Source organism: Glycine max, chromosome 9 (genome assembly GCF_000004515.6).
Source record: "Glycine max cultivar Williams 82 chromosome 9, Glycine_max_v4.0, whole genome shotgun sequence".
In the NCBI taxonomy this organism is placed as follows: Eukaryota; Viridiplantae; Streptophyta; class Magnoliopsida; order Fabales; family Fabaceae; genus Glycine; species Glycine max.
Window position 1 is genome coordinate 7,221,889 of NC_038245.2, and position 25,386 is coordinate 7,247,274.

General features: G+C 38.2%; 1 protein-coding gene across 1 annotated transcript; it reads left to right on the forward strand.

The window, feature by feature from the left end:
• Positions 1 to 10,965: 10,965 nt before the first annotated feature.
• On the forward strand, positions 10,966 to 11,941 carry LOC106794331 (uncharacterized protein At2g29880). Its single transcript, XM_041005455.1, has 3 exons — positions 10,966 to 11,256; positions 11,349 to 11,852; positions 11,933 to 11,941. The coding sequence occupies exons 1-3, from the start codon at positions 10,966 to 10,968 to the stop codon at positions 11,939 to 11,941; spliced, it is 804 nt and encodes a 267-aa protein (XP_040861389.1).
• The last annotated feature ends 13,445 nt before the right edge of the window (positions 11,942 to 25,386 follow it).

The following is a 25,386-nucleotide window of genomic DNA, read 5'->3' on the forward strand; positions in this document are numbered from 1 at the left end:
AATAATTATTTTAGTTCTCAAAAGTGTATATAAAATTGTCACATTAGTCCCTCAAAAGTAAGAAAATTTTAAATATATTCCTAAAATTTCTAATTATTTCATCTAAATCTCTAAACTTAACCACTAATTGTCATCTATGAAACACAAACTCGGACTTAGACACGAGACCTAGGAAGCATGAATACATTAGATAAACGTCATGTTCAGGGATTGGACACGTTTATGACATAAACATAATGTTAGACACCTTTTGTTGTGTTTTGATTTTTTTTTTAAAAAAAATTGGGCTTGGACATGACGTGGATAGGGTGTTGCTAGGTGCACCTAGCAATAGTGCACCCAACAATTTAAGTGAAGTGACAAAAATGTCCTTTACTTAAATTTTAAAACCCTCCCTCTTCTTTGTTCGTTTGTACGTCGTTGTAGCCCATCTTCTTCCTTCACCTCCCTCTATCGTCTTCTTCCTTCGTCTTCTTTGGTTTGTGCCGCGTCGCCACCGTTTGTTGCTTCCATTGTCGAGGACGTCTCCACTACCACCGTGTCGTTTCCGCCGTCGAGATAAGCTTTCTTCTTCTCTTTAATGGTTGTTGTTTGGAATCCATATAACACATACGAATTTGTTAATCCATATGAGTGATATGGATCCGTATGAGTTATACGGATTAACTAATCCGTATAACTCATACGGATTACGTAATCTGTATGTTATTTTTTTATTATTAATAAATTAATTGTTTTTAAATAGTTACTTTTTTATTAAATATAAATATATTATTTTATTTTTTGTTTGTAAATAGTTTTTTTTTATTTTTTAAATAAAAATAGATTATTTGGAATTATGTTTTTAAATAGTAATTGTTTTTTTAATTGTAAATATATTATTTTTTTTGTTTGCAAATATTTATTGTTTGCTTTTTTTAAATAAAAATAGATTATTTTAAATTATGTTTTTAAATAGTAATTGTTTTTTGATTTTAAATATATTAATTTTATTTTTGTTTTTAAATAGTTATTGTTTCTTTTTTAAATAAAAATAGATTATTTTGAATTATGTTTTCAAATAGTTATTTTTTTAATTGTTAATATATTAATTTTATTTTTTTAAATAGCTATTGTTATTTTAATTATAAATATATTATTATGATTTTTGCTTTGAAATAGTTGTTTCTATTAATTATAAATATATTATTTTGAATTTTGTTTTGAAATAGTAATTTTTTTAATAAAAAATATATTATTTTGAATTATGTTTTCAAATAGTTATTGTTGTTTTAATTAAAATATATTATTTTGAATTATGTTTTCAAATAGTTATTGTATTTTTTAATTTATAAATGTATTATTTTAGAATATCGTTTTTAAATAGTTAATATGTTTTAATAAAAAATAGATTATTTTAATTTTTGTTTTGTAAAATTTATTGTTTAATTTTTAATTATAAATATATTTATAATTATTATATATTATTTTTTATGTAATTAATTAATTATAGTGTTTTTTTAAGTTTCTTTTTAATAAAGAAGTTATTTGATTACATATAATTAATTAAAAATAAAATTTGAATATATATATATATATATATATATATATATATATATATATATATATATATATATATATATATATATATATATATAATAATCTTTTATTTATGAATGATTGTATAATAATTGATTGAAATATTGTTTGAATTTTGACATAAATTTGTATGTATATTCAAATTTGCAAATTATGGTTAGAACAAGAGATTTGGGTCGTGCTTTAGGCAGAGTTATATGAAAAGCCCTGAAGAGAGAAGATAATCGTGATTTAGATAAAGCTCTCCACCTGTGAAGGCCCACAGCATTTGCACGTAGGCAATAGGAAGTTGCCACTGTTGCTAAGGATGTTCATCACTTGGTGACACATCATTTCTGATTGCCTATGCGGATCATGTAGCAATCATTGTTTGGAATGGAGAAGTATTTATAGTTTTAAATAAATTATATTTCAATAAGTATTTGTTATTATTGTTAAAATTAATTTTTTTTAGGAACGTTCTGAATTGAAGTTATCCTCCCATGAAAAGAAGGTTAAGATATTCAGGAGGCCTGCTGCTGAGATTGAAGGGTTAGTTGTTGCCACAAGATTAAGTCCTTTGATCGCATGTTCATTGGACACTAACGATTGGGGACTTATCAGTTTTTGTGGAGATGTGGCATAAGGAAACTAGCGGTTTCCATCTTCCAATAAGAGAGGTCACCATCACCCTCGATGATGTGGCCTCTTTGCTTCATCTGCCCATCACAGGCGCCTTCCATAGCTTCGAGACTCTTCATGTTGACAAAGTGGTGTTGATGTTAGTAGAATTACTTGAAGTCAGTGCAGATGAAGCTGGAGCTGAGATAGTACAGTGTCATGGGGCATATGTATGACTATCATGGCTACGAGACATTTATCGTAGCAAATGTGATGTCGCACACTGGATTGTAGCAGCTCGAACTTATATGTTGCATTTGCTAGGTTGCATTCTTTTGCTAACAAGAGTGCAACACACGTACATGTGGTGTTCTTGGACGCCTTTCGAGACCTCAGTCATAGTGGAAGCTATGCATGAGGAGTTGTCGCCCTAATGCATATGTACGATAATTTGAATAATGCATCTAAGAGCAATGACAAACAACTTGCTGGATATATCACACTATTACAGGTAATTGTAATTGAATTTGATTTATTTTTTTGTTTTGAAAATACGTGCAGTGTTTAATTTATGAGAATTTTCCATCTGTTGTTAAGGGCTATTATTGCTGAAGACTATCATGAAAGGAATACACGTGCCTATCGTTGGACCTCTACGAAGACATTACCAGTGTCGATGTATTGGAAGCGTCTAGATCGAGTGACGTCTGATGATGTTTGCTAGATGCCTTATAGTGACCACCGTGCAGATAGAGAGTTCGAGCTCATTTCTTTTTTTTTTTTGGACATATCAGATGGAGTCTCATTGTTGTCATACACCGACGAGAGAGGGTTGTGCGGTAGTTTGGAAATGTTCAGATGATTCCTCCACACTCTCCATGTTCAAGATTATGCTTAGAAGATATTGACGACAGATGGATGCACTTCTCTGACTACCTTGCACCGGTGGGCCAGATTTTTCTTGTGCTTGGACAATGTGCACCACTACATAGATTGGTTCTACATGATTTCGCATCCATTCATGAGGCTGACACAGCCTGGGGATCCAATCAGACATCCACCTATCGTGCCAGATGACACGTATGTCGAACCAAATATGCCTCAGTACCCGATGGCGGCAGTAGCTATAGAGGAAGCACCTGTACATGCATTTTCTCATGCCGAGCAGCCTAGACATGCAGTGGTAACATATATATTCATCTTACTCTTAATTTCATTTTATTTAAACATGCAATATGGTTAAACCTTATCCATTGTTGTGAATGTCATAAGAGGTTTGCCAAGCAATAGTCGAAAGGTTGGAGTAGTTGCTCAACCTAAGGATAGTGGCTGAAGCCACCGAAACATACGATGTCATGCAAGACTGTCTAAGGATCGCTAGAGGTGTGACTGTGAATTGCAATGTATATGTGCGGTCACGACAAAGGCGGCACATGGAGGACGCATAAAGACATTTTGAATTTTTTAGCAAATGTGTACACACAATGTTTATCATTTTATTTTATTTGACAACATTTTTATTTTGCCAATTTTATTTGAAATATTTTTTATATTACTATTGAACCGCTTATATCAACACACGTGAATTAAATCATAAACCTTATTTTCCACACATTAAATTTTTTTTAATAATTTTCGAATTAACCCTAAAGCGTAACTATTCGGGTGGTCGGCAAGTGTATCAATTCGCACAAGTAGTATATAAAACGGTAAGACCGAGTATCGTATCCACAAGAAATTTGTTTCACCTAGAATATGTATATTCAGTATGTAAACACTTTTAGAGCTTGGAATAAAACAAATATTGAGTTCTGCAGTATTAAACTATTTGAACAAAAACAAAATATTCAAAGCTATAAAATGTGACAACTATCAAGATAAATGCGTTGGGGAGTGTCCTACTAAATTTCTCTTGCTGTATAAAAAGTTTTTCTCTATTTAACGCTATCCTAGTATTCTTACACTGAGAAAATACTCAGACCATGATTCCTCACATGAATGAGCCTAACTCTCTTAGCTTTCGTTCTTGATTCCTCAACAAACTCGGTCTAACAGAGTTACACTAAGCACAAGTGTAAAATAGACTAGATCACTGCACTCCATTCCTAGACATACAAATTTCTAGCTTGCTCTATCAAGTTCTAAGGTTTTAAAGCATTTTCCAATACTAAAAAGCCTAACTACACATACAAATGGATGATCAAACCACAAGCATGTAAAATAAGCATAGATAGAAACAAAGAACACAAAAACATAACATTAAATAGATAGTAAGAGTATTACATCATGAGTTTCGGTAGTAACTCCCCAATAAAGAGGCTCTAGCCTTCCATTACAAACAAAGCTTCAAAATACAAGAAGAAAACTATTTTTGGTGAAAGAAAAATGGAAGAAAATGATGGAGAATGTCTTCTCCAGCCTCTCAACCCTAAATCTCTCTGTTTTTCATGAAGCCAAGCTCTCTTTGTTGCTCTCAACCAATTGTCCCCCTTTTCATTTCCCCTAACTTTAGTGTTTTAAAGGCTCTTGAATCCGAAGGCTCGCTCAGCGAGTGAGCATGTTTCGCTGAGCGAGAGTTAGTGAAAATCCGCTAAGCGAGCATAGGCGCGCTAAGCGCGAGAAGAGACAACGTCCTCACTAGGCGGGCTGGTTGTGTGTTGGGCATGCAGATCTCTGACTTATCCTCTTCTAGGGTTTCCCATCCATTAAGCGAGCTGGATGCCTCGCTAAGCGGATGCACCTCGCTTAGCTAATCTGTCTCGCTAAGCGAGTCATAAGCAACTTTTACTTTCTTTTCTTTGGCCTGAAACTAAGTTGGATTCAACATTAGGTCACAAAAATGGAGTTTTTATTCTATAAAATCACACAATAAAGGATATATGTACAATTTCTACAAAAAGAACCATAAATTGGAGGCACATTGCTATTTCCTTACAAATTTTCAATACTAAACTAACTTATGAATAACAACTAACAGTAACACTAAACCCTAGTCTGCAAAACCCCTACTTTTTGATGTTCTACTAAACCATGGTTTTCCCGTCACAATTAACTCTAACAACGCATGTAACAGTAAACCTTACGTATTATAGTAACCCTAAGTCGTTTGAACGTAAGGTATAATACATAATTATGTGAATTTCCAATGAAACAGTTGTATATTATTGTAGTACATGACAATGACATAGGTACCTAAATGTTCACTCTTCACTTAAATCAACATAGTCTGTTTTCAACGTCATCAAATTTATGTACTGTTGCATTCTACTAATATATGAAGTTGGTCACTCCTTTACCCGAGGATAACAATTCCTAGACCATAACAAAGCTTGAGGCGGTAAGGGACATCGATCTCTTAAATAAACCTGTTACATATGCACAAACAATTTGAAGTTATTATAACACATTTAATTTCATAAATTAAAAAACAGGATTATGATGAATCTACATGAAAAAAATGATTGTCATACACATGACCAATACATATTACGTGATGCACAATAAAATCTGTTGGTGGTTGAATTTTAAGAGGAAAAAATGTCATGCTTTGTTGCAGAGACAGAGATACAAGGATAACATTATACATTGATGCAATGACATATCCCATGTCGATTATATTCATCCATTATCCATAGTAATATGCGTGAACCAGTTATATGGATTACATTTATTAAAACTTAATTTTAAATAAAAAAATAAAACATTAATTACATACCATGGATAATCCATCAACAAGTAGGGACTTTTTTAATTCCTCAAATTTGTTTATTCCACCAAGGAGGTTGATACTCATACAATGTCACAAGTTCTTTAAGCAAATGGTTGCGCACCAACGACCATGAATCTTCACCTATACCTAATAAGGCAGCAATTGCATGATATCCACAATTACCGTCAGCTTTGACATCGAGAATGTTTTCAATGGAACCGTAAATGCACAGATGAAATTGATCTAACATCGACATAGTCCTTCTTAGAATTGCCTAGTCAGATGATGATGCACTACATTTGACTAAAGAATTACTATTTTGCACAGAATGTAAAGCATCAACATACTTCGAGTAAGACGGATCACACTTTGTTGATCTTTGATGTTTGGTCATTAGTTTCTTCTGAGCACCTTTGGTGTTGACCTTTTCTAGAGGAGGACACATAGAGTTTAGATCAGGGTAGGCAATTTCTCGGAGTTTACTCTTTAGAGTAACTTTGACACAAACATCAAGCTCTTTAAATAGTTTGGATATGGTTTTCATTTCTTCGATTATGGTCACTTGGGGCTCAGATAACCCTTGGTTTGAAAAAGTTAGCCCCGCCAAAACATATGGATTGTCTCAAATGGTATGGTACCAATAACATATTTGGATAAATCACATGCACATGGAAGATCATGAGTAGTTCTCATGATACATCCACAACGAGAAGGGTTTTTGCCAGTATAATGTACACGCTCAAACTCAGCAACAATCTGATTTAAAGCATACCTTGATACCATGCCAAGTAGCCTCTTGTATAAGGTAATTTTAAAAACATGTCCAACCACATGTGTACTTGTCTCAAATAATGCCTTAATTTCAGTGTGTTGCAGTGTGATCATGTTGTTCATGGCTTCCCAAACACTACATAGGTCTCCAAGACTATTCTGTAATAGTCTTTTTAAAGCATAATGAACAGATTCAACCCTGCATATGAAATACACAAAAAACAATAAATAAATACAAGTATTTTTATCCATTAATTACTAAACCCTAATAAAAAAATGACAATTTTCGTACCTGTTTGTTGTTGTGTTTCCTAAGTGCATCACCTTATTTGTCTAGGCTTTAACAAATTTTTCTTTGTGGGGAATTATCCATGTTTGGTTGACATAGTCAACAAACATTGTTCATGATGAACAAACAATTTCAAACTTCTTAAAGCAATCATCAAACTGACGCTCAAAAGGACAATCAACCAAACTCCCCCAAGCATTCATGACATAATCTCATGCATTTTTTGACCAATTAGGGATTTACATTATGTCTTGACATTCTTGTCGATGTGAAACCTACACAACAAGTCGGTACACTCAGGGAATACAGTTTTTACTGCATTCATCAATGCTAGGTTTCTATCGGTAACAATAACTCTAGAGAAGGCATCACATCTTAGAAAAAGACCTTGAAACCGTTCTAGAGCCCAGACCATACTATTTACATGTTCTCCCTTTAAATAGGCAAAACCGACAGAGAATGTCATCTCCGTTGGTGTCACACCAACCGACAGAGAGTCTATACCAAATTACAAGCATTGCATAACTTCAATGCATCAAAATGACACCAGAAGATATCACGTACAACATCTTCATTCTTTAATCTATGCTAATGAATATACTGATCTCATTCAAGAAGCTTCATTAGTTGTTGCATTTCAATATCATTGTCTCTTATGGAAGAACGGTATGCACTTCTTGCATTTGTATATTTGTTTGATATATAACAATTGGCATCGCGCTCCTTCAGCGTTAGCAGAATATTTTTTGATTTTACCATTGACTTTGTCATATAAAAAATAGTTGTATTTTCATCCTTAGTCAATCGATCAACGTATGGATGTCCAACTAATGACTTTGTCATTTTATGATTGTGACTCACACACATTAACTTCACCATCCATCCTTAACTTCCAACCACTAGTTTTTCACGAAACTTAAATGGACACCCACATTTCCTACTGCCAATATCTCCAATATTTCTTCTTACAAAATCTTTCTTCCTAGACCTATACTAACTACTCCTTTCACAACCAATTAAGACAAATGAAGTCCTTCTTCTCATACCAGTGTTTGTGTCTGACCTTGTAATCATCACCACAAATCCAATTTCATAAGCAACAGATCGAGCCCAATGCAGAACATCATCTCGCGTAGCAAATACCTACAATGCAATCCACACAAGTTTAGTGTTCTAGGGACATTCATTTTATTACTTTAATAACAATAAATCACATTAATACCTGAGAAGTATTGAACAAATCAGAACAACCAACATGTTCTTCATTCACACCAACTTCATCTTTATTTTGTTCATTCATATCAACTTCTTCAGACATTATACTGTTATCCATCCATTGATCTTCGTCCATCTTAATAAGACATTAAAAAATTTTAACATCACAAACAAACAACCTCTAACCACACCATACATATACTATCACACAAAATCCTACGTAATTTTAAACCACATATAATATTATAAAACATTAAAATTGATGACCCTATATATTAAAAATCAATAACATCAACTTTTTTTACTTACAATTGATAACCATATAATACATAAAAAATTATAACCAAATCATATGTAGTAAAATAAATTATCTTATTCAACTTAATTCTAATTCATGAAATTATGACCACAAAATACAATCAATTTTAGACCACAACAACTCAAATAAATTATACATAAATTACAAGTGTAAATTATTTTACAATTAATATCATTTCCAAAATATAAAAATAAATAATTACAAATTAATTATCAATCTACACCTATTTAAAAATATTTAAAATAATAATATGAATTACATTTCAAATAAACAAATAAACAAATAAATTTTTTTATACACATTAATTTAATTTTTTTAACAATCACATTAACATATTTATAATTTTAAAAAATTCAAAATTTTAATATTTCTTTTAAATAAAAAAGTTAAAAATTCGTATAACTCATACGAATTAACCAATCCGTAAGTTATATAAAACTTACGAATTAATCAATCCGTAAGTTTTATATAACTTGTTGATTCTTTAATCCGTATTATACGCAAAAAAAAACAAAGAACATTGACGTACCTCCATTAACAACCAAACCAATCACCGCCACAATCACCACCGGCGTACTTCCGTAAAACTTTCACCTCGATCAAAGCGACACAATGCACCTCTCACGACAATGAAAAAACCAGAAGAAACCAAGAAAATGAACGAATGAGTAAGTTACCGTAAAAAATTTTACTTAAAAGGAAGCAGAAAACACTTAAGGGCATTTTTGAAATTATCTTAAGTTGGGTGCACAAACAATATTCCCGGTGCAGCTAGCAACACTCCGATGGATATTGCCCAAAGAGCAGGCCGAGCAGCGGACACTTCCCTATTGCTATTTTATAAAAAATTTAAAAATCAACCTAAAAGATTAGATTATAAAAAATCCTTTTTAAAAAAAATCAACGTATTTTGATAACCTCTCTCGTGAAGCGTTCTGCCTTTTCTTCTATTCATGCTTGCATTTTGCCCCTTTTGCGCGACACTATTTGAATGTTCTTTAGTATGCCAGTGTCGATGTCATTGGTCATTACTGTTCGTCATCGGTGTTTGTTCGTCTTTCTTGGCTGACTTCGCGTTCGTGCTTCCCCTAGTTGTCACTTCATCTTGTTTTTCTTCTCTGGTTCGCTAACTTTCCTCCCATGTTGTGTTTTTTTACACCCTTTGTTTGTCTTGATTTTCTTCGCTGGGTTAAAGACTTTGCTTCATTATTCGCTATCCTTTCTAAGACTTAGGGGGGTGTATTGGATTAAGATTTCAAAGGATTTTAAAAGACTTTTTTATGATTAAAAAGTCTTGTGGTATTCATTCAAGACTTTTATAAAATATAAACAAATCTTGTGGTATTCAATTAAGACAATAAAGATTTTTTTTTCAGGGCAACAAAATCTGTTGGTATTCAATTGAGATTTCTTACCACTTTTAAAATGTCTTTTGGTATTCAAAAGTAAATAGATTTTGATGGATTCTTTTGTGGAATGGATTTTGAGAGACTTTTTAGTTAGAAATACACATAAAATACTCTTCCAACAATCTCACCCAAACCCTTGAGACTTTTCATAATCTTCCAAAGACTTTTTCTTCTCCTGCCGAACAAGACACAAACCACTACCAGGTTCATTCTCTTACAACTTTTCAATCAATTTTACCTATTTTTTTAATGGCAATCGATAGTCAATATTGTTCATACTATATGTATATTAAAAGAAAAGGGTGTTGTATATGCTTCAAGATTTCGTATTCATATTGTTTTCAACGTCCAGGCAATGAATATGCATCAAAAGAATGGCAATTGATATGCATCAAGATTTCATATTGCTTTTTTTTTAGTACTGTATATGCAAATCAAAATAAAAAACTCTTTTTTTTTTTTTCTGTTTCTTCAACTTGTTTTTTTACAACGTCCATTATTATTATTATTATTTTCTTGTGTTATTATTAAAATGTTAATTATTAATGTGTTATTATTATTTTTTTGACAGCGTGTTATTATTATTATTATTGTGTTAATAATTTTTTAATTGTTATTGTGTTATTATTATTGTTATTTTGTTAATAGTTTTTTTTAAAATGATTTTATGATATATGAGTATTATTTTTATGGAAAATGCTAACATGTGCCCTTAAGACACTTATTAGTGTATTATGTATAGAAATTTTGTATTGAAAGTTGTGCAATTTACCTTTTTAAAAGTCAAAAATTGTTGTTTTTAAGACATAGTTACTATTGGAAGTATCCTTAACATGTGCCCTAAGTGCGCATGTTAGTATGACCCTTATTTTATTATTAAGTAGTTTTTTATTGGTTTTTCTATTGAATTGTATATTATTCGGGATATAGTCACTATACTTTTGACAATTAGGAAACAATAACTATTTTTGTCAAATAACTAGTTTCTTATATATATATTAGCGATCAAATGGGGGATTCACAAGAAAATAACAAAGGAAAGAGTAGAGACAAAGATAATTATGTATCTTGGACTATGGAGGATACCAATGAGTTGTTGCACCTCTTGGTGGATGCTATGAATAGGGGGTTGCGTGATGCCAATGGGTCACTTAGCAAACAAAATGTAGAACGATCAATACTTCCTCAACTCAATGCAAAAACTAAATTCCCTAAAACTTATAGTCATTATTTGAGTCGGATGAAGTGGTTTCGAAACCAGTATAACATGATGTCAACCCTTATGCGCAACAACTCTGGCTTTGGATGGGACCCAATTGGAAAAACTTTCACTGCTCATGAGGATGTATGGAAAGATTACTTAAAGGTGAGCTAAGTTCATAATCTTTTAAATATATTAATAGTTATAAATTTAGTAAATTATAATATTTGTAGTATATTAACAATGATTTTTTTTAGTCCCACCCAAGTCACAGCAAACTTCGAGGAAAAAGTATGGTTGATTATGAGTATTTGAAGATCGTTGTTGGGGGTGGAGTTTCTAGCGGGAATAATTCTATATCAGTCGATCCAGATGATACTGATGCAACAACTTTTGAGCCAGAAAATAGAACTGTTGGGATAGAAGAATTTTCATATGATCCTAATAGTGATACATTCATAACACCAAATAACTATGAACCAGCATATCAGCCTCCATCACCAAACCAACCAAGTCCACCATCACACCCCCCTTTAGATTCAGAGGTTCCCATAGAAAAACAAAACTGTCACAAGCGAAGGAGATCCGAGTATGGAGGGAGTTCAAGCGCTGTTGGGATCAACAATCAAGGCAACGCTCTGGAAAATCTTTCTGTTGGCATTGGGACTATTGCTGTGAATTTTGAAAAAATATCCAACATGATGGAGAAAAGAGAAAAAGATAGAGATAGAGATAGAGAGCTCGAGGGTATTATTTGGGATGTTATAAAAGAAATTCCAAATTTGGATGTTATTGATGGTACACATATTCCCGCATCAGTAAAAGGACGAGATGTAAGCAGTTATCGTGATCGTCATGGAAATATATCACAAAATGTATTAGCTGCTTGTAACTTTGATTTGGAATTCATGTACGTTCTTAGCGGGTGGGAGGGTTCAGCACATGATTCCAAGGTGTTAAGTGATGCTTTGGCAAGGAAGAATGGACTTAAAGTGCCCCAAGGTAAGTATTATCTGGTGGATTGTGGATTTCCTAATCGACGCAAATTTTTAGCCCCATATCGAGGTGTACGATATCATCTACAAGATTTTGCAGGTCACGGTAATGACCCTGAAAATGAAAAGGAATTATTTAATCTTCGGCATGCATCCTTAAGGAATGTGATTGAGAGGATATTTGGTATTTTTAAATCGCGGTTCACAATTTTTAAGTCAGCACCTTGATAACTGCTAAATAATTGTAAATTTATAGGAGTTAAATAGTCAAATTTGGCTTAAAATTAATTATTTAGCAGTTATTTATAATTAAAAGTGAGAAAATTAATTTAATTGAATTTCTGATTGCAGATACAAAAATTAAGGTTGCATTTAGCAAAAGTGGCACAGAAAAGAAGAAAAAAGAAGAAATTCTGAAGCAGGCCCAATCCAACAGGGGCGCTAAGCGCGCATCAGGCGCTAAGCGAGCAACTAACAGCAGGCGCTGAGCGTGGCGTTAAGCACGAAGGTGGAAACCGTTACGCGCGCTAAGCCCAGCTAGGCGCCCAGCGCCCGATCCAACAGAAGCACAGGCCCAGCGTGCATGGCGCGCCCAGCGCACGATCTGAACGCGCTAAGCGCGAGGTGTGGCGCTGAGCGCGACTACGAAGGCCCATAAGCCCACTTCAGCAACTATAAATAGAGAGGCAGTCCCAAGGAAATTTCATCCCATCTCAGAGCATCACTCTCAGTACTTCAAGCCTAAGTTTTCTTCCCTCTCTATATTCTTTGTGTTATTAGCCCTTTTTCTTTCTTTCATCCCCAGTTGTAAGCCCTCAAATGGCCATGAGTGGCTAAACCCCTAGCTAGGGCCTGGCAGGCCTAAAAAGCGAACGATGTACAATGAGCCTCAAGAGTTATCAATGCAAAGGAATTTATTCCAGGTTTTTCTGTTCTATTTCTTTTCTTTTACCCTTGCATTCATTCTTAGATCTCTTTTTGGGTTTTAATCGCTCGGGAGAGGGTAATTCTCAATAATATTTAAGATTCAATGCATGCATCAGTTTTAGGGGTTAATCGCTTGGGAAAGGGTAACACCTAACAGAACATCTAAAGAAAAGAATCATTGGGTTAGCATTGCTAGGCATAGAATGATAACTCACTGCCCATGCATTTAGCAACATCTAGAACTTAATCTTAATGCATTTTAATTATTGAATCTTCACAAAGGCATTTGGGAGATAGGTAGTTAAAATAGGCTTGCCAACGTGAGGCATCAGGGGCAAGCAGTCAACAGATGTGGGTAGAACTAACACCATTTCATTGATAATGAATATCATACTTACATGCATCGTAGGCCAATTGGGTTTGTCTGGTCTTGGCATTTCTATCAATTGTTTTCCCTTTTACTTATTTGTTTTAGTAATAGCACTCTTTTCTATTCCTATTTTCATTCCTACTTTACTACTCCCACGTACAAATTGAGAGGTATTGAATAAGTGCAATAAAATCCCTGCGGACACGACACTCGGACTTCCGAGCTTTACTACTTGTCACGATTTGGTGCACTTGCCAAAGTCTTAACAAGTTTTTGGCGCCATTGCCGGGGATTTTGTTTTCGCACTTAATACTATATCAGTTTGTAAGCCCAATTTTTCTTTTCTTGGCTTACTTTATCAGTATTTTCTCTTTACTTCTATTCTTTCTTTCTTTCCTCTATAATTGCACGGGTAGTGCCTTCTTGTTTTTATGCGACTTAGGACTGCATCTGGAGACGTGGTCCCTATCAACTTGGAAATCGAAGCCACTTGTCGGCGTAACAACGCTGCAAGAAGAAGAAGGGAACAGGACACCGAAGGAAGCAGTCACACATCACCTCCTCTCTCTCCACATCACGCTGAAATGGACGGGGAACAGGCACGAAGAGTCACCTTAGAAGACTTCTCCAACACCGCCACTCCTCAGTTCTTCACAAGTATTGCAAGACCGGAGGTGCAAGCAGCAAATATCTCCTACCCGCATTCCCTTATCCAGCTTATTCAAGGGAATCTCTTCCATGGTCTTCCAAGCGAAGATCCATATGCTCACCTTGCCTCATACATTGAAATATGCAACACCGTAAAGATCGCTGGAGTCCCAGAAGATGCGGTACGCCTTAACCTCTTCTCTTTTTCTCTAGCAGGAGAGGCAAAACGATGGTTGCACTCCTTCAAAGGCAACAACTTAAGAACCTGGGAAGAAGTGGTGGAAAAGTTTTTAAAGAAATACTTCCCAGAGTCGAAGACCGCCGAAGGGAAAATGGAGATTTCCTCCTTCCACCAATTTCCGGATGAGTCCCTCAGCGAAGCACTAGACCGTTTTCACGGGCTGTTACGAAAGACACCGACACACGGATATAGCAAGCCGGTACAACTGAATATATTCATCGATGGCTTGCGACCCCACTCGAAACAGCTACTAGACGCGTCCGCAGGGGGAAAAATCAAGTTGAAGACTCCGGAGGAAGCAATGGAGCTCATCGAGAACATGGCGGCCAGTGATCAAGCAATCCTTCGTGATCGAAGCTATGTGCCTACAAAAAGAAGCCTTTTGGAACTTGGCACGCAAGACGCGACATTGGCACAGAATAAGCTGTTGACGAGGCAGATTGAAGCCCTTACCGAAACCCTCAGCAAACTACCTCAACAGTTACAAGCGGTAAGTTCTTCCCACTCTTCTGTTTTGCAGGTAGAAGGATGCCCCACATGCGGAGGAACCCATGAGCCTGGACATTGTGTAAGCCAACAGGATACTTCTCGAGAAGTAAACTATATGGGCGTACCAAATCGCGGATATCAGGGTTACAACCAGGGGAACTCATCTGGATTCCACCAAGGGGGAGCAGGATTCAATCATGGGCCACCAGGATTCAATCAAGGAAGGAACTTCACGCAAGGTTCAGGGTGGAGGAATCAGGGAAACCAGTACAAGGAGCAGAGGAATCAACAACCGTACCAACCGCCATACCAGCATCCTAGCCAGGGCCCCAATCAGCAAGACAAGCCCACCAACATAGAAGAGCTCTTGCTGCAATTCATCCAGGAGACACGGTCCCATCAGAAGAGCACGGATGCAGCCATTCGGAATCTGGAAGTTCAAATGGGCCAATTGGCACAAGACAAAGCTGAAAGGCCCACTAGAACTTTCGGGGCTAACACAGAGAAGAATCCAAAAGAAGAATGCAAGGCCGTGCTAACTCGAGGGCAGAGGAAAGCACAAGAGGAAGGTAAGGTTGAGGAAGAAGACCAGACAGAGGAAGATAAGACAGAGACACAGGAGGACAGGACAGAAGTCGAAGAGAAGGTGGCATCACCACCTAAGACAAAGAGCCAGAAAGCACGGGAAGCCAGGAAAGAAGAACCACCAGCCCTACCACAAGATCTCCCATATCCTGTGGTGCCCACCAAGAAGAACAAGGAACGCTACTTCAAGCGTTTCTTGGAAATATTCAAAGGGCTGGAGATCACTATGCCATTCGGGGAAGCCTTACAGCAGATGCCCCTCTACTCCAAATTTATGAAGGACATCCTCACCAAGAAGGGGAAGTACATAGACAATGAGAACATTGTGGTAGGGGGTAACTGCAGCGCTATAACACAGAGGAAGCTACCCAAGAAGTTTAAGGATCCCGTAAGTGTTACCATCCCATGCACCATAGGGAAGGAGACGGTGAATAAGGCCCTCATTGACTTAGGAGCAAGCATCAATCTGATGCCCTTGTCAATGTGCAAAAGAATTGGGAATCTGAAGATCGATCCTACCAAGATGACGCTTCAGCTAGCAGACCGTTCGATTACACGACCTTACGGGGTGGTAGAAGATGTCCTAGTCAAGGTCCGCCACTTTACTTTCCCGGTGGACTTTGTGATCATGGATATCGAAGAAGACACAGACATTCCCCTCATTTTAGGCAGACCATTCATGCTGACTGCCAACTGTGTGGTGGATATGGGGAATGGGAACTTGGAGCTGAGTATTGACAACCAGAAGATCACCTTCGACCTCTTCAAAGCAATGAAGTATCCACAGGAAGGTTGGAAGTGTTTCAGAGTAGAAGAGATTGATAAGGAGGATGTCAGTATTCTCGAGACACCACAGTCTTCACTGGAGAAAGCAATGGTTAATGCTTTGGACTGTCTGACCAGTGAAGAAGAGGAAGATCTAAAGGCTTGCTTGGAAGACTTGGATCGACAAGACAGTATTCCGGAGGGAGAAGCCAAGTTTGAGAAGCTAGAAGAGAAAGTTCCGTCCGAGAAGAAGAAGGTAGAGTTGAAGATATTGCCAGATCACCTAAAGTATGTGTTCTTGGAGGAAGACAAGCCTGTAGTAATCAGCAATGCACTCACAATAGAAGAAGAAAACAGGTTAGTAGGTATCCTCAAGAGACACAGGGAAGCTATTGGATGGCATATATCGGATCTCAAGGGAATCAGCCCTGCTTATTGCATGCACAGGATAATGATGGAAGAGGATTACAAGCCAATCCGGCAACCCCAGAGAAGGCTAAATCCGACAATGAAGGAAGAGGTCAGAAAGGAGGTACTCAAGCTCTTGGAGGCGGGACTCATATACCCCATCTCTGACAGTGCTTGGGTAAGCCCAGTACAGGTGGTTCCCAAGAAAGGTGGAATGACAGTGGTGCGGAATGAGAAGAATGACTTGATACCAACAAGGACTGTCACGGGCTGGCGAATGTGCATCGACTATCGCAAGCTGAATGAGGCCACCCGAAAGGACCACTTCCCTCTACCGTTCATGGATCAGATGCTGGAGAGACTTGCAGGGCAGGCGTATTATTGTTTCTTGGATGGATACTCAGGATATAATCAGATTGCGGTGGACCCTAGAGACCAGGAGAAGACGACCTTCACATGCCCTTTTGGCGTCTTTGCTTACAGAAGGATGCCATTCGGGTTATGTAATGCACCAGCCACATTTCAAAGGTGCATGCTGGCCATTTTTTCAGACATGGTAGAGAAAAGCATCGAAGTGTTCATGGATGACTTCTCGGTTTTCGGATCCTCATTCGACAGTTGCTTGAGGAACCTAGAGATGGTACTTCAGAGGTGCGTAGAGACTAATCTAGTCCTGAATTGGGAGAAGTGTCATTTCATGGTCTGAGAAGGCATAGTTCTGGGCCACAAGATCTCAGCTAGAGGGATTGAAGTTGACCGGGCAAAGATAGAGGTTATAGAGAAACTGCCACCACCACTGAATGTTAAAGGTGTCCGAAGTTTCTTGGGGCATGCAGGGTTCTACAGGAGATTCATCAAGGATTTTTCAAAGATTGCTAGACCCCTAAGCAACCTGCTGAATAAAGATGTGGCCTTCAAGTTTGATGAAGAATGTTCAGCAGCATTTCAGACACTGAAAGACAAGCTTACTACTGCACCTGTGATGATTGCACCTGACTGGAGTAAAGACTTTGAGCTAATGTGCGATGCCAGTGATTATGCTATAGGAGCAGTCCTTGGACAGAGACACGATAAGGTATTTCATGCTATTTATTATGCTAGCAGGGTCCTGAATGAAGCACAGTTGAACTATGCCACCACGGAGAAGGAAATGTTAGCTGTTGTCTTTGCCTTGGAGAAGTTCAGATCATACTTGATAGGATCGAAGGTCACCATTTTCACAGATCATGCTGCCATCAAGCACCTGCTCGCCAAGACTGATTCGAAGCCAAGGTTGATTAGATGGGTCCTCTTATTGCAGGAATTTGACATCATCATTAAGGATAAGAGAGGATCCGAGAATGTGGTAGCTGATCACTTATCTCGGTTAAAGAATGAAGAAGTCACTAAGGAAGAGCCTGAGGTAAGAGATGAATTTCCTGATGAGTTTCTTTTGCAGGTTACCACCAGACCTTGGTTTGCAGACATGGCAAACTACAAAGCCACGGGAGTCATTCCAGAGGAGTACACTTGGAATCAGAGGAAGAAGTTCCTACACGACGCACGCTTCTATGTTTGGGATGACCCCCACTTGTTCAAAGCAGGGGCAGATAATGTATTGAGAAGATGTGTCACAAAGGAAGAAGCACGAAGCATTCTTTGGCACTGTCACAGTTCATCATACGGCGGACATCATAGCGGGGACAGAACAGCAGCAAAAGTGTTACAATCAGGTTTTTTCTGGCCCTCTCTTTTTAAAGATGCTTACGAGTTTGTGCGTTGTTGTGATAGATGCCAGAGAACAAAGGGGATATCATGGAGAAATGAGATGCCGTTGTAGAACATCATGGAGGTGGAAATCTTTGACTGTTGGGGCATAGACTTCATGGGACCCCTGCCTTCGTCATACGGGAATATTTAGATCTTGGTAGCAGTTGACTATGTCTCCAAGTGGGTGGAGGCCATAGCTACGCCGAAGGACGATGCCAGGGTTGTAATCAAGTTTCTAAAGAAGAACATTTTCTCCCGCTTCGGAGTCCCACGAGCCTTGATCAGTGATGGAGGAACGCATTTCTGCAACAATCAGTTGAAGAAAGTCCTGGAGCACTATAATGTCCGACATAAGGTGGCCACACCTTATCATCCTCAGACGAATGGCCAAGCAGAAATCTCTAACAGGGAGCTCAAGCGAATCCTAGAGAAGACAGTTGCATCATCCAGAAAGGATTGGGCCTTGAAGCTCGATGATACTCTCTGGGCCTATAGGACAGCGTTCAAGACCCCCATCGGCTTATCACCGTTCCAGCTAGTGTATGGGAAGTCATGCCATTTACCAGTGGAGTTGGAGCACAAAGCATATTGGGCTCTCCGATTGCTTAACTTTGACAAAAATGCATGCGGGGAAAAGAGGAAATTGCAGCTTCAAGAGTTAGAAGAGATGAGACTGAATGCCTATGAATCGTCCAGAATTTACAAGGAAAGAACGAAGGCATATCATGATAAGAAGCTACAGAGGAGAGAGTTCTAGCCAGGACAGCAGGTATTGCTCTTTAACTCAAGACTAAGGCTGTTCCCAGGTAAGCTGAAATCCAAGTGGTCTGGGCCGTTTATCATAAAAGAAGTTAGACCTCATGGAGCAGTGGAATTGGTGGACCCTAGAGAAGGGAGCTTCGAGAAGAAATGGATCGTCAATGGCCAGCGTTTAAAGCCGTATAACGGAGGGCAATTAGAGCGATTGACGACCATTATCTATTTAAATGATCCTTGAGAGGGCCTACTGTCTAGCTAAAGACAATAAACTAAGCGCTGGTTGGGAGGCAACCCAACATTTAGTGTAAAAATGTAGAGTTTTATTTAGGTAAAAAAAAAAAAAGAAGAAGCCCAACAGGTGTGAATAGTAAACAAGGGGTACGAAAAGCAAAGGCCCACAGGTACAAATAGCAAACGGAGGGGTGCCAATAGCATAAATCAAGTGGGCTACACGAAGAACCGCGCTTAGCGCGAGACCTCGCGCTAAGCGCCCAGGTAAGTTTTTCAAATTTGAATTTTAAAGTCTGAGGGGCAACGAAGGGACGCTTTACTTGGTGCGCTTAGCGGCCTAAGCGCGCATGTCATAAATTCTGGGGAGTTTTCAAAACTCCCCAACGCCTCAATTGCCTCCGAGGAGCCTTTTTAAGTGCAGCGCCTCATTTTCTTTTCTTTTCTCTACGCTTTCACACTTCCTGCACTCCTCCTCTCTACATCTTCTTACCTTCGTCATTCCCTTGTGCTTTTTCACGTTTTTTTCACGAAACCAGAGGTAAGCTGGAATCTGGATTACACTCTTAGCCTTGCAGGTATCGGCATGCTAAGCTCTTGTGCATAGGCTTAGCGGCAATGGACATCATGAGGAACGAAACAAGAAGCGCGCTAAGCCGGTGCAAGACACAGCAGAGGATACGAAGCGCGCGCTTAGCGGGCGCCGCCACGCTAAGCGCGCTCATCAAACTGGAAGCACACGCTAAGCGCGCTCTCGTAGCGCTAAGCGCGTGCCAGCAGCAGCGCGCAGGATGGCGCCAAGTGCGAGGCTGGGCCTTAGGGCCACCAGTCCTCGTGCTTCACTCTCTGTACCCCCCCTCCGTCTACTTTCTGCACCCCCTTCTTTACTACTTTCACCCCTAATTTGTTACTTTTTGCACTCCCACTAATTACTAACTGCAATCTGTTTTGCTGTTTTTGTGGATTTTGTTTTTTTCAGATGGCTTCTCGCAAGCGCCGTGCCGTGCCCACACCAGGGGAAGCGTCCAACTGGGACACTTCCCGCTTCACATCTGAGATTGCTTGGCACAGGTACCAAGACAACATTCAGCTCCGGAACATCCTTCCGGAGAGGAATGTTGAACTGGGACCCGGGATGTTTGACGAGTTCCTCCAGGAACTCAGGAGGCGCAGATGGGATCAGGTGCTGACTCACCTTCCGGAGAAGCGGATTGACGTGGCTCTGGTGAAAGAGTTCTATTTGAACCTTTATGATCCAGAGGACCACAGTCCCAGATTCTGCAGGGTGCGAGGACAGGTCGTTCGTTTTGATGCTGACACCATTAACGACTTCCTCGACACCCCGGTTATCTTGGAGGATGGGGAGGAGTATCCAGCATACACCAGATACCTCAGCACTCACCCCGATCCTGACACCATCGCGGCCACACTGTGCACTCCAGGGGGGCGCTTTGTCCTTAATGCTGATGGTCTTCCCTGGAAGCTGCTGAGGAAGGACATGACGACACTTGCTCAGACATGGAGTGTCCTTTCTTACTACGATCTTGCACCCACTTCTCACACTTCTGATGTTAATCTTGACAGGGCCCGCTTGATCTACGGTTTGGTGAGCCGCATGGACATGGATGTGGGCAGCTTTATATCACAGCAGATCAGCCAGATTGCCCAGTCCAGCACCTCGAGGCTCGGGTTCCCAGCATTGATTGCAGCGCTGTGTGACATTCAGGGGGTGGTTTCTGATACCCTGATCTTTGAGTCACTCAGCCCTGCGATCAACCTAGCCTATGTGAAGAAGAACTGCTGGAACCCCGCCGACCCATCGATCACTTTCCCTGGGCCTCGCCGCACACGTACCAGAGCTTCAGCATCAGCTTCCGAGGCCCCTCTTCCTACCCAGTCTCCGTCTCAGCCATCCCAGCGACCGCGACATCCACCTGCTTCCACCTCAGCATCCATGGACATGCATGGGCAGATGCTGAGGTCCCTTCACGTAGGACAGCAGCTCATCATGGAGAATATGCATAGGCTGTCCCTACACCTGCAGATGGACCCCCCGCTCACCACTCCAGAGGCCTATCGTCAGCGAGTCGCCTGGCCAGGAGACCAGCCCTCCACTGACAGGGGGGAAGAGCCTTCTGGAGCCACTGAGGATCCTGCAGTCGATGAGGACCTCATTGCTGACTTAGCCACTGCTGACTGGGGCCCATGGGCAGACTTGGGCGGAGGAAGTTGATTTTTCTTGATGTTTTCCTTTGATGTTCTGATGTTTCTTTTATGTTTTGTTTTCTTTTGTGTTTTGTGGTCTGTTTAGGTATTAAAAAGAAGTAGTAGTAATAATATGAGAGATTTAGCATTTGTTTTCTGAATAATAATTGCATGATAACTTGAAGCGGTCATAGTTTTTGAGCTTGTTCTGAAAGGTTGAAACACTTGAGATGCCACTAGTCCTTGGAAACATTGGTTCTGGAAGCACGAGTCAGGTCAGGAAGTGGAACATGAATAGCACAAGGTGGGAAGGATAGTCTGATGGAACAAGGTCATAACTGGTATGCCGTATACTTACTTTAATTCCGGTGAGAGTGTGAACTTAATTGTGAGAGAAAACGCCTGTTTTTAAGTTCCTGGTTTTGCATCACTCTTGGATTGTTAGAATAGTTACTTAAGGTGGATATGATCAAGGCCATGTTTGTTATACCTAGCTACTTAGCCAAAAAGCCAACCCGACATCATCTTTTTCCCCTTGCACCCATGATTGAGCCTATATATAATGTTATTCCGAATTAACCCTTGAGCCAATAAAATGATAAGTCCTACCCTTTAGGATGATAAGAGAGCAAAAATGGGTTATAAAGGTTTTAATTTGGGGGATTTTGGGAAAATAGGTAGCTAAAGATAATAGTACACCTCTCACAAATTAGAAGCCCAGTTTATTCCAAAAAAAAAATAAAAAATCATCATGAGTAAAATAAAGGGCAGAAACAAAGAGCAAAGAGAGGTGTCAAAAGAAAAGTGTTGTGGGGAAATAAAAGGGTTAAGAAGAATGCATCGGAAGTATTAGAAATTTTTGCTCTCTTAATCCTAATTTGAATTTTCAAGAAAAACCATGATTTTTTGTGAGCCAAGCCCCAATACAAGCCAATAAAGTCCTTAGTAATCCACCTGAAGGTAACTAAAGATAACTATACTTAAGAGGAAATGCAAAACTTTGGAATCTTACTTGCAGGTTGTTAGAAAATTGCAGACACTAAACCATACACTTGTGAGCAGAGGAAAACACCAGCCTTGTGACGAAAGTAAGGCAAGCCAGATTTGATCAAGATTTCAGAAGACTGACTAACCACTTGTGTGTTTTATGCTTTCATTTTGAGATGTTGACAGATGCGGAAAGGACCACTGGAAGAAGGAGGAACTAGGACCATGGACAGTGTTGAAACACTCATAACTTGTTTGGAAATTTATTTTTGTTCTTGGTTTGCTTGGGGACAAGCAAAGTTTAATTTGGGGGATTTTGATAACTGCTAAATAATTGTAAATTTATAGGAGTTAAATAGTCAAATTTGGCTTAAAATTAATTATTTAGCAGTTATTTATAATTAAAAGTGAGAAAATTAATTTAATTGAATTTCTGATTGCAGATACAAAAATTAAGGTTGCATTTAGCAAAAGTGGCACAGAAAAGAAGAAAAAAGAAGAAATTCTGAAGCAGGCCCAATCCAACAGGGGCGCTAAGCGCGCATCAGGCGCTAAGCGAGCAACTAACAGCAGGCGCTGAGCGTGGCGTTAAGCACGAAGGTGGAAACCGTTACGCGCGCTAAGCCCAGCTAGGCGCCCAGTGCCCGATCCAACAGAAGCACAGGCCCAGCGTGCATGGCGCGCCCAGCGCACGATCTGAACGCGCTAAGCGCGAGGTGTGGCGCTGAGCGCGACTACGAAGGCCCATAAGCCCACTTCAGCAACTATAAATAGAGAGGCAGTCCCAAGGAAATTTCATCCCATCTCAGAGCATCACTCTTAGTACTTCAAGCCTGAGTTTTCTTCCCTCTCTATATTCTTTGTGTTATTAGCCCTTTTTCTTTCTTTCATCCCCAGTTGTAAGCCCTCAAATGGCCATGAGTGGCTAAACCCCTAGCTAGGGCCTGGCAGGCTTAAAAAGCCAACGATGTACAATGAGCCTCAAGAGTTATCAATGCAAAGGAATTTATTCCAGGTTTTTCTGTTCTATTTCTTTTCTTTTACCCTTGCATTCATTCTTAGATCTCTTTTTGGGTTTTAATCGCTCGGGAGAGGGTAATTCTCAATAATATTTAAGATTCAATGCATGCATCAGTTTTAGGGGTTAATCGCTTGGGAAAGGGTAACACCTAACAGAACATCTAAAGAAAAGAATCATTGGGTTAGCATTGCTAGGCATAGAATGATAACTCACTGCCCATGCATTTAGCAACATCTAGAACTTAATCTTAATGCATTTTAATTATTGAATCTTCACAAAGGCATTTGGGAGATAGGTAGTTAAAATAGGCTTGCCAACGTGAGGCATCAGGGGCAAGCAGTCAACAGATGTGGGTAGAACTAACACCATTTCATTGATAATGAATATCATACTTACATGCATCGTAGGCCAATTGGGTTTGTCTGGTCTTGGCATTTCTATCAATTGTTTTCCCTTTTACTTATTTGTTTTAGTAATAGCACTCTTTTCTATTCCTATTTTCATTCCTACTTTACTACTCCCACGTACAAATTGAGAGGTATTGAATAAGTGCAATAAAATCCCTGCGGACACGACACTCGGACTTCCGAGCTTTACTACTTGTCACGATTTGGTGCACTTGTCAAAGTCTTAACACACCTCCATTTCTATTTAAAACACAAGCAGAGCTTGTGTTGGCATGTGCAGCACTTCATAATTTTCTTCGCAAAGAATGTCGTTCTGATGAATTTCCAGTGGAACCTACTGACGAGTCTTCATCTTCATCTTCAGTGTTACCAAATTACGAAGACAATGATCATGAACCCATTGTTCAAACACAAGAGCAGGAACGAGAAGATGCTAATATATGGAGGACTAATATAGGTTCAGATATGTGGAGAAATGCTAATAATTAGGCGAACATGAAGTGAGAATCACTTTGTTATTATTTTTTTAGGCAATAATGACTTTGTTATTAAAAGGTTTAAAATTTCTATCGTTTTTATTTTCTTTATTCAAACATTATAATTTATTTATCATCTTTTTCATTCACTTTTGTAACTTCCGTTATTTTTTTGTTTAAAATGTATTAATCTTTCAAAATCTTAAAAATCCATAAAGTACTTTGAAATCTTAAAAATCTGTGTTAGAAATCCATTAAAATCTTGGGTTAAGAATCCTGATTGTAAAAAGTCTTTTAAAATCCCACAAAATCAATACAATCCCACATAATCTTTTAAAATCTTCAAGATTGTTTTTGTCAAAATATTCTCTCAAAATCCCAATCCAATACACCCCCCTATTATCATATAAAAATTGTAAAAGCTTAAGTATAAAGTGGGCTGATTTGTTTAAACTAAAAAAACAATTCTAAAGCACTTTTTTTAAAAATATTTTTTAATAAGCAAATAGGATTTGCTTATGAAAATAAGTAAAAATCAATAGAAAGTTACTTATTCTATTAAAATAAATATTTTTATAAAAAATAAGTTTAAATAAACTCATCTAATATGTGGATTTCTTTGGCCGAATCAAAAGAAAAAAAGTGCCAAGAGAAGTATAGAATTTTTTATCCACTATCCATTTTAATAGAATTTTTTATCCACTATCCATTTTAAAAGTTTAGTCTAGATTTTTTTTATCCCACCCTAGAACAAAAAAAAGTTTCTTGTTATCACAATACTTATTAAGGAGGGGAAATGGAAATGAAAGAGTGAGAAAAATGGGTTCATAATAAAAATAAAAATAAAAAATACTCTTGATATAATTTTACTATATTACTATATTCACATTTATATTTTAATTAACAAGGTTATATTTTTTTAATCACCAAAAACTAAGTTATTTTGTTATATATTAAATTAGAATATATATTCTTAAAAGAGTTGTTTAATTTTTTAAATATTTATAATAACTATTTTTTGTTTTGTTTTGGTTC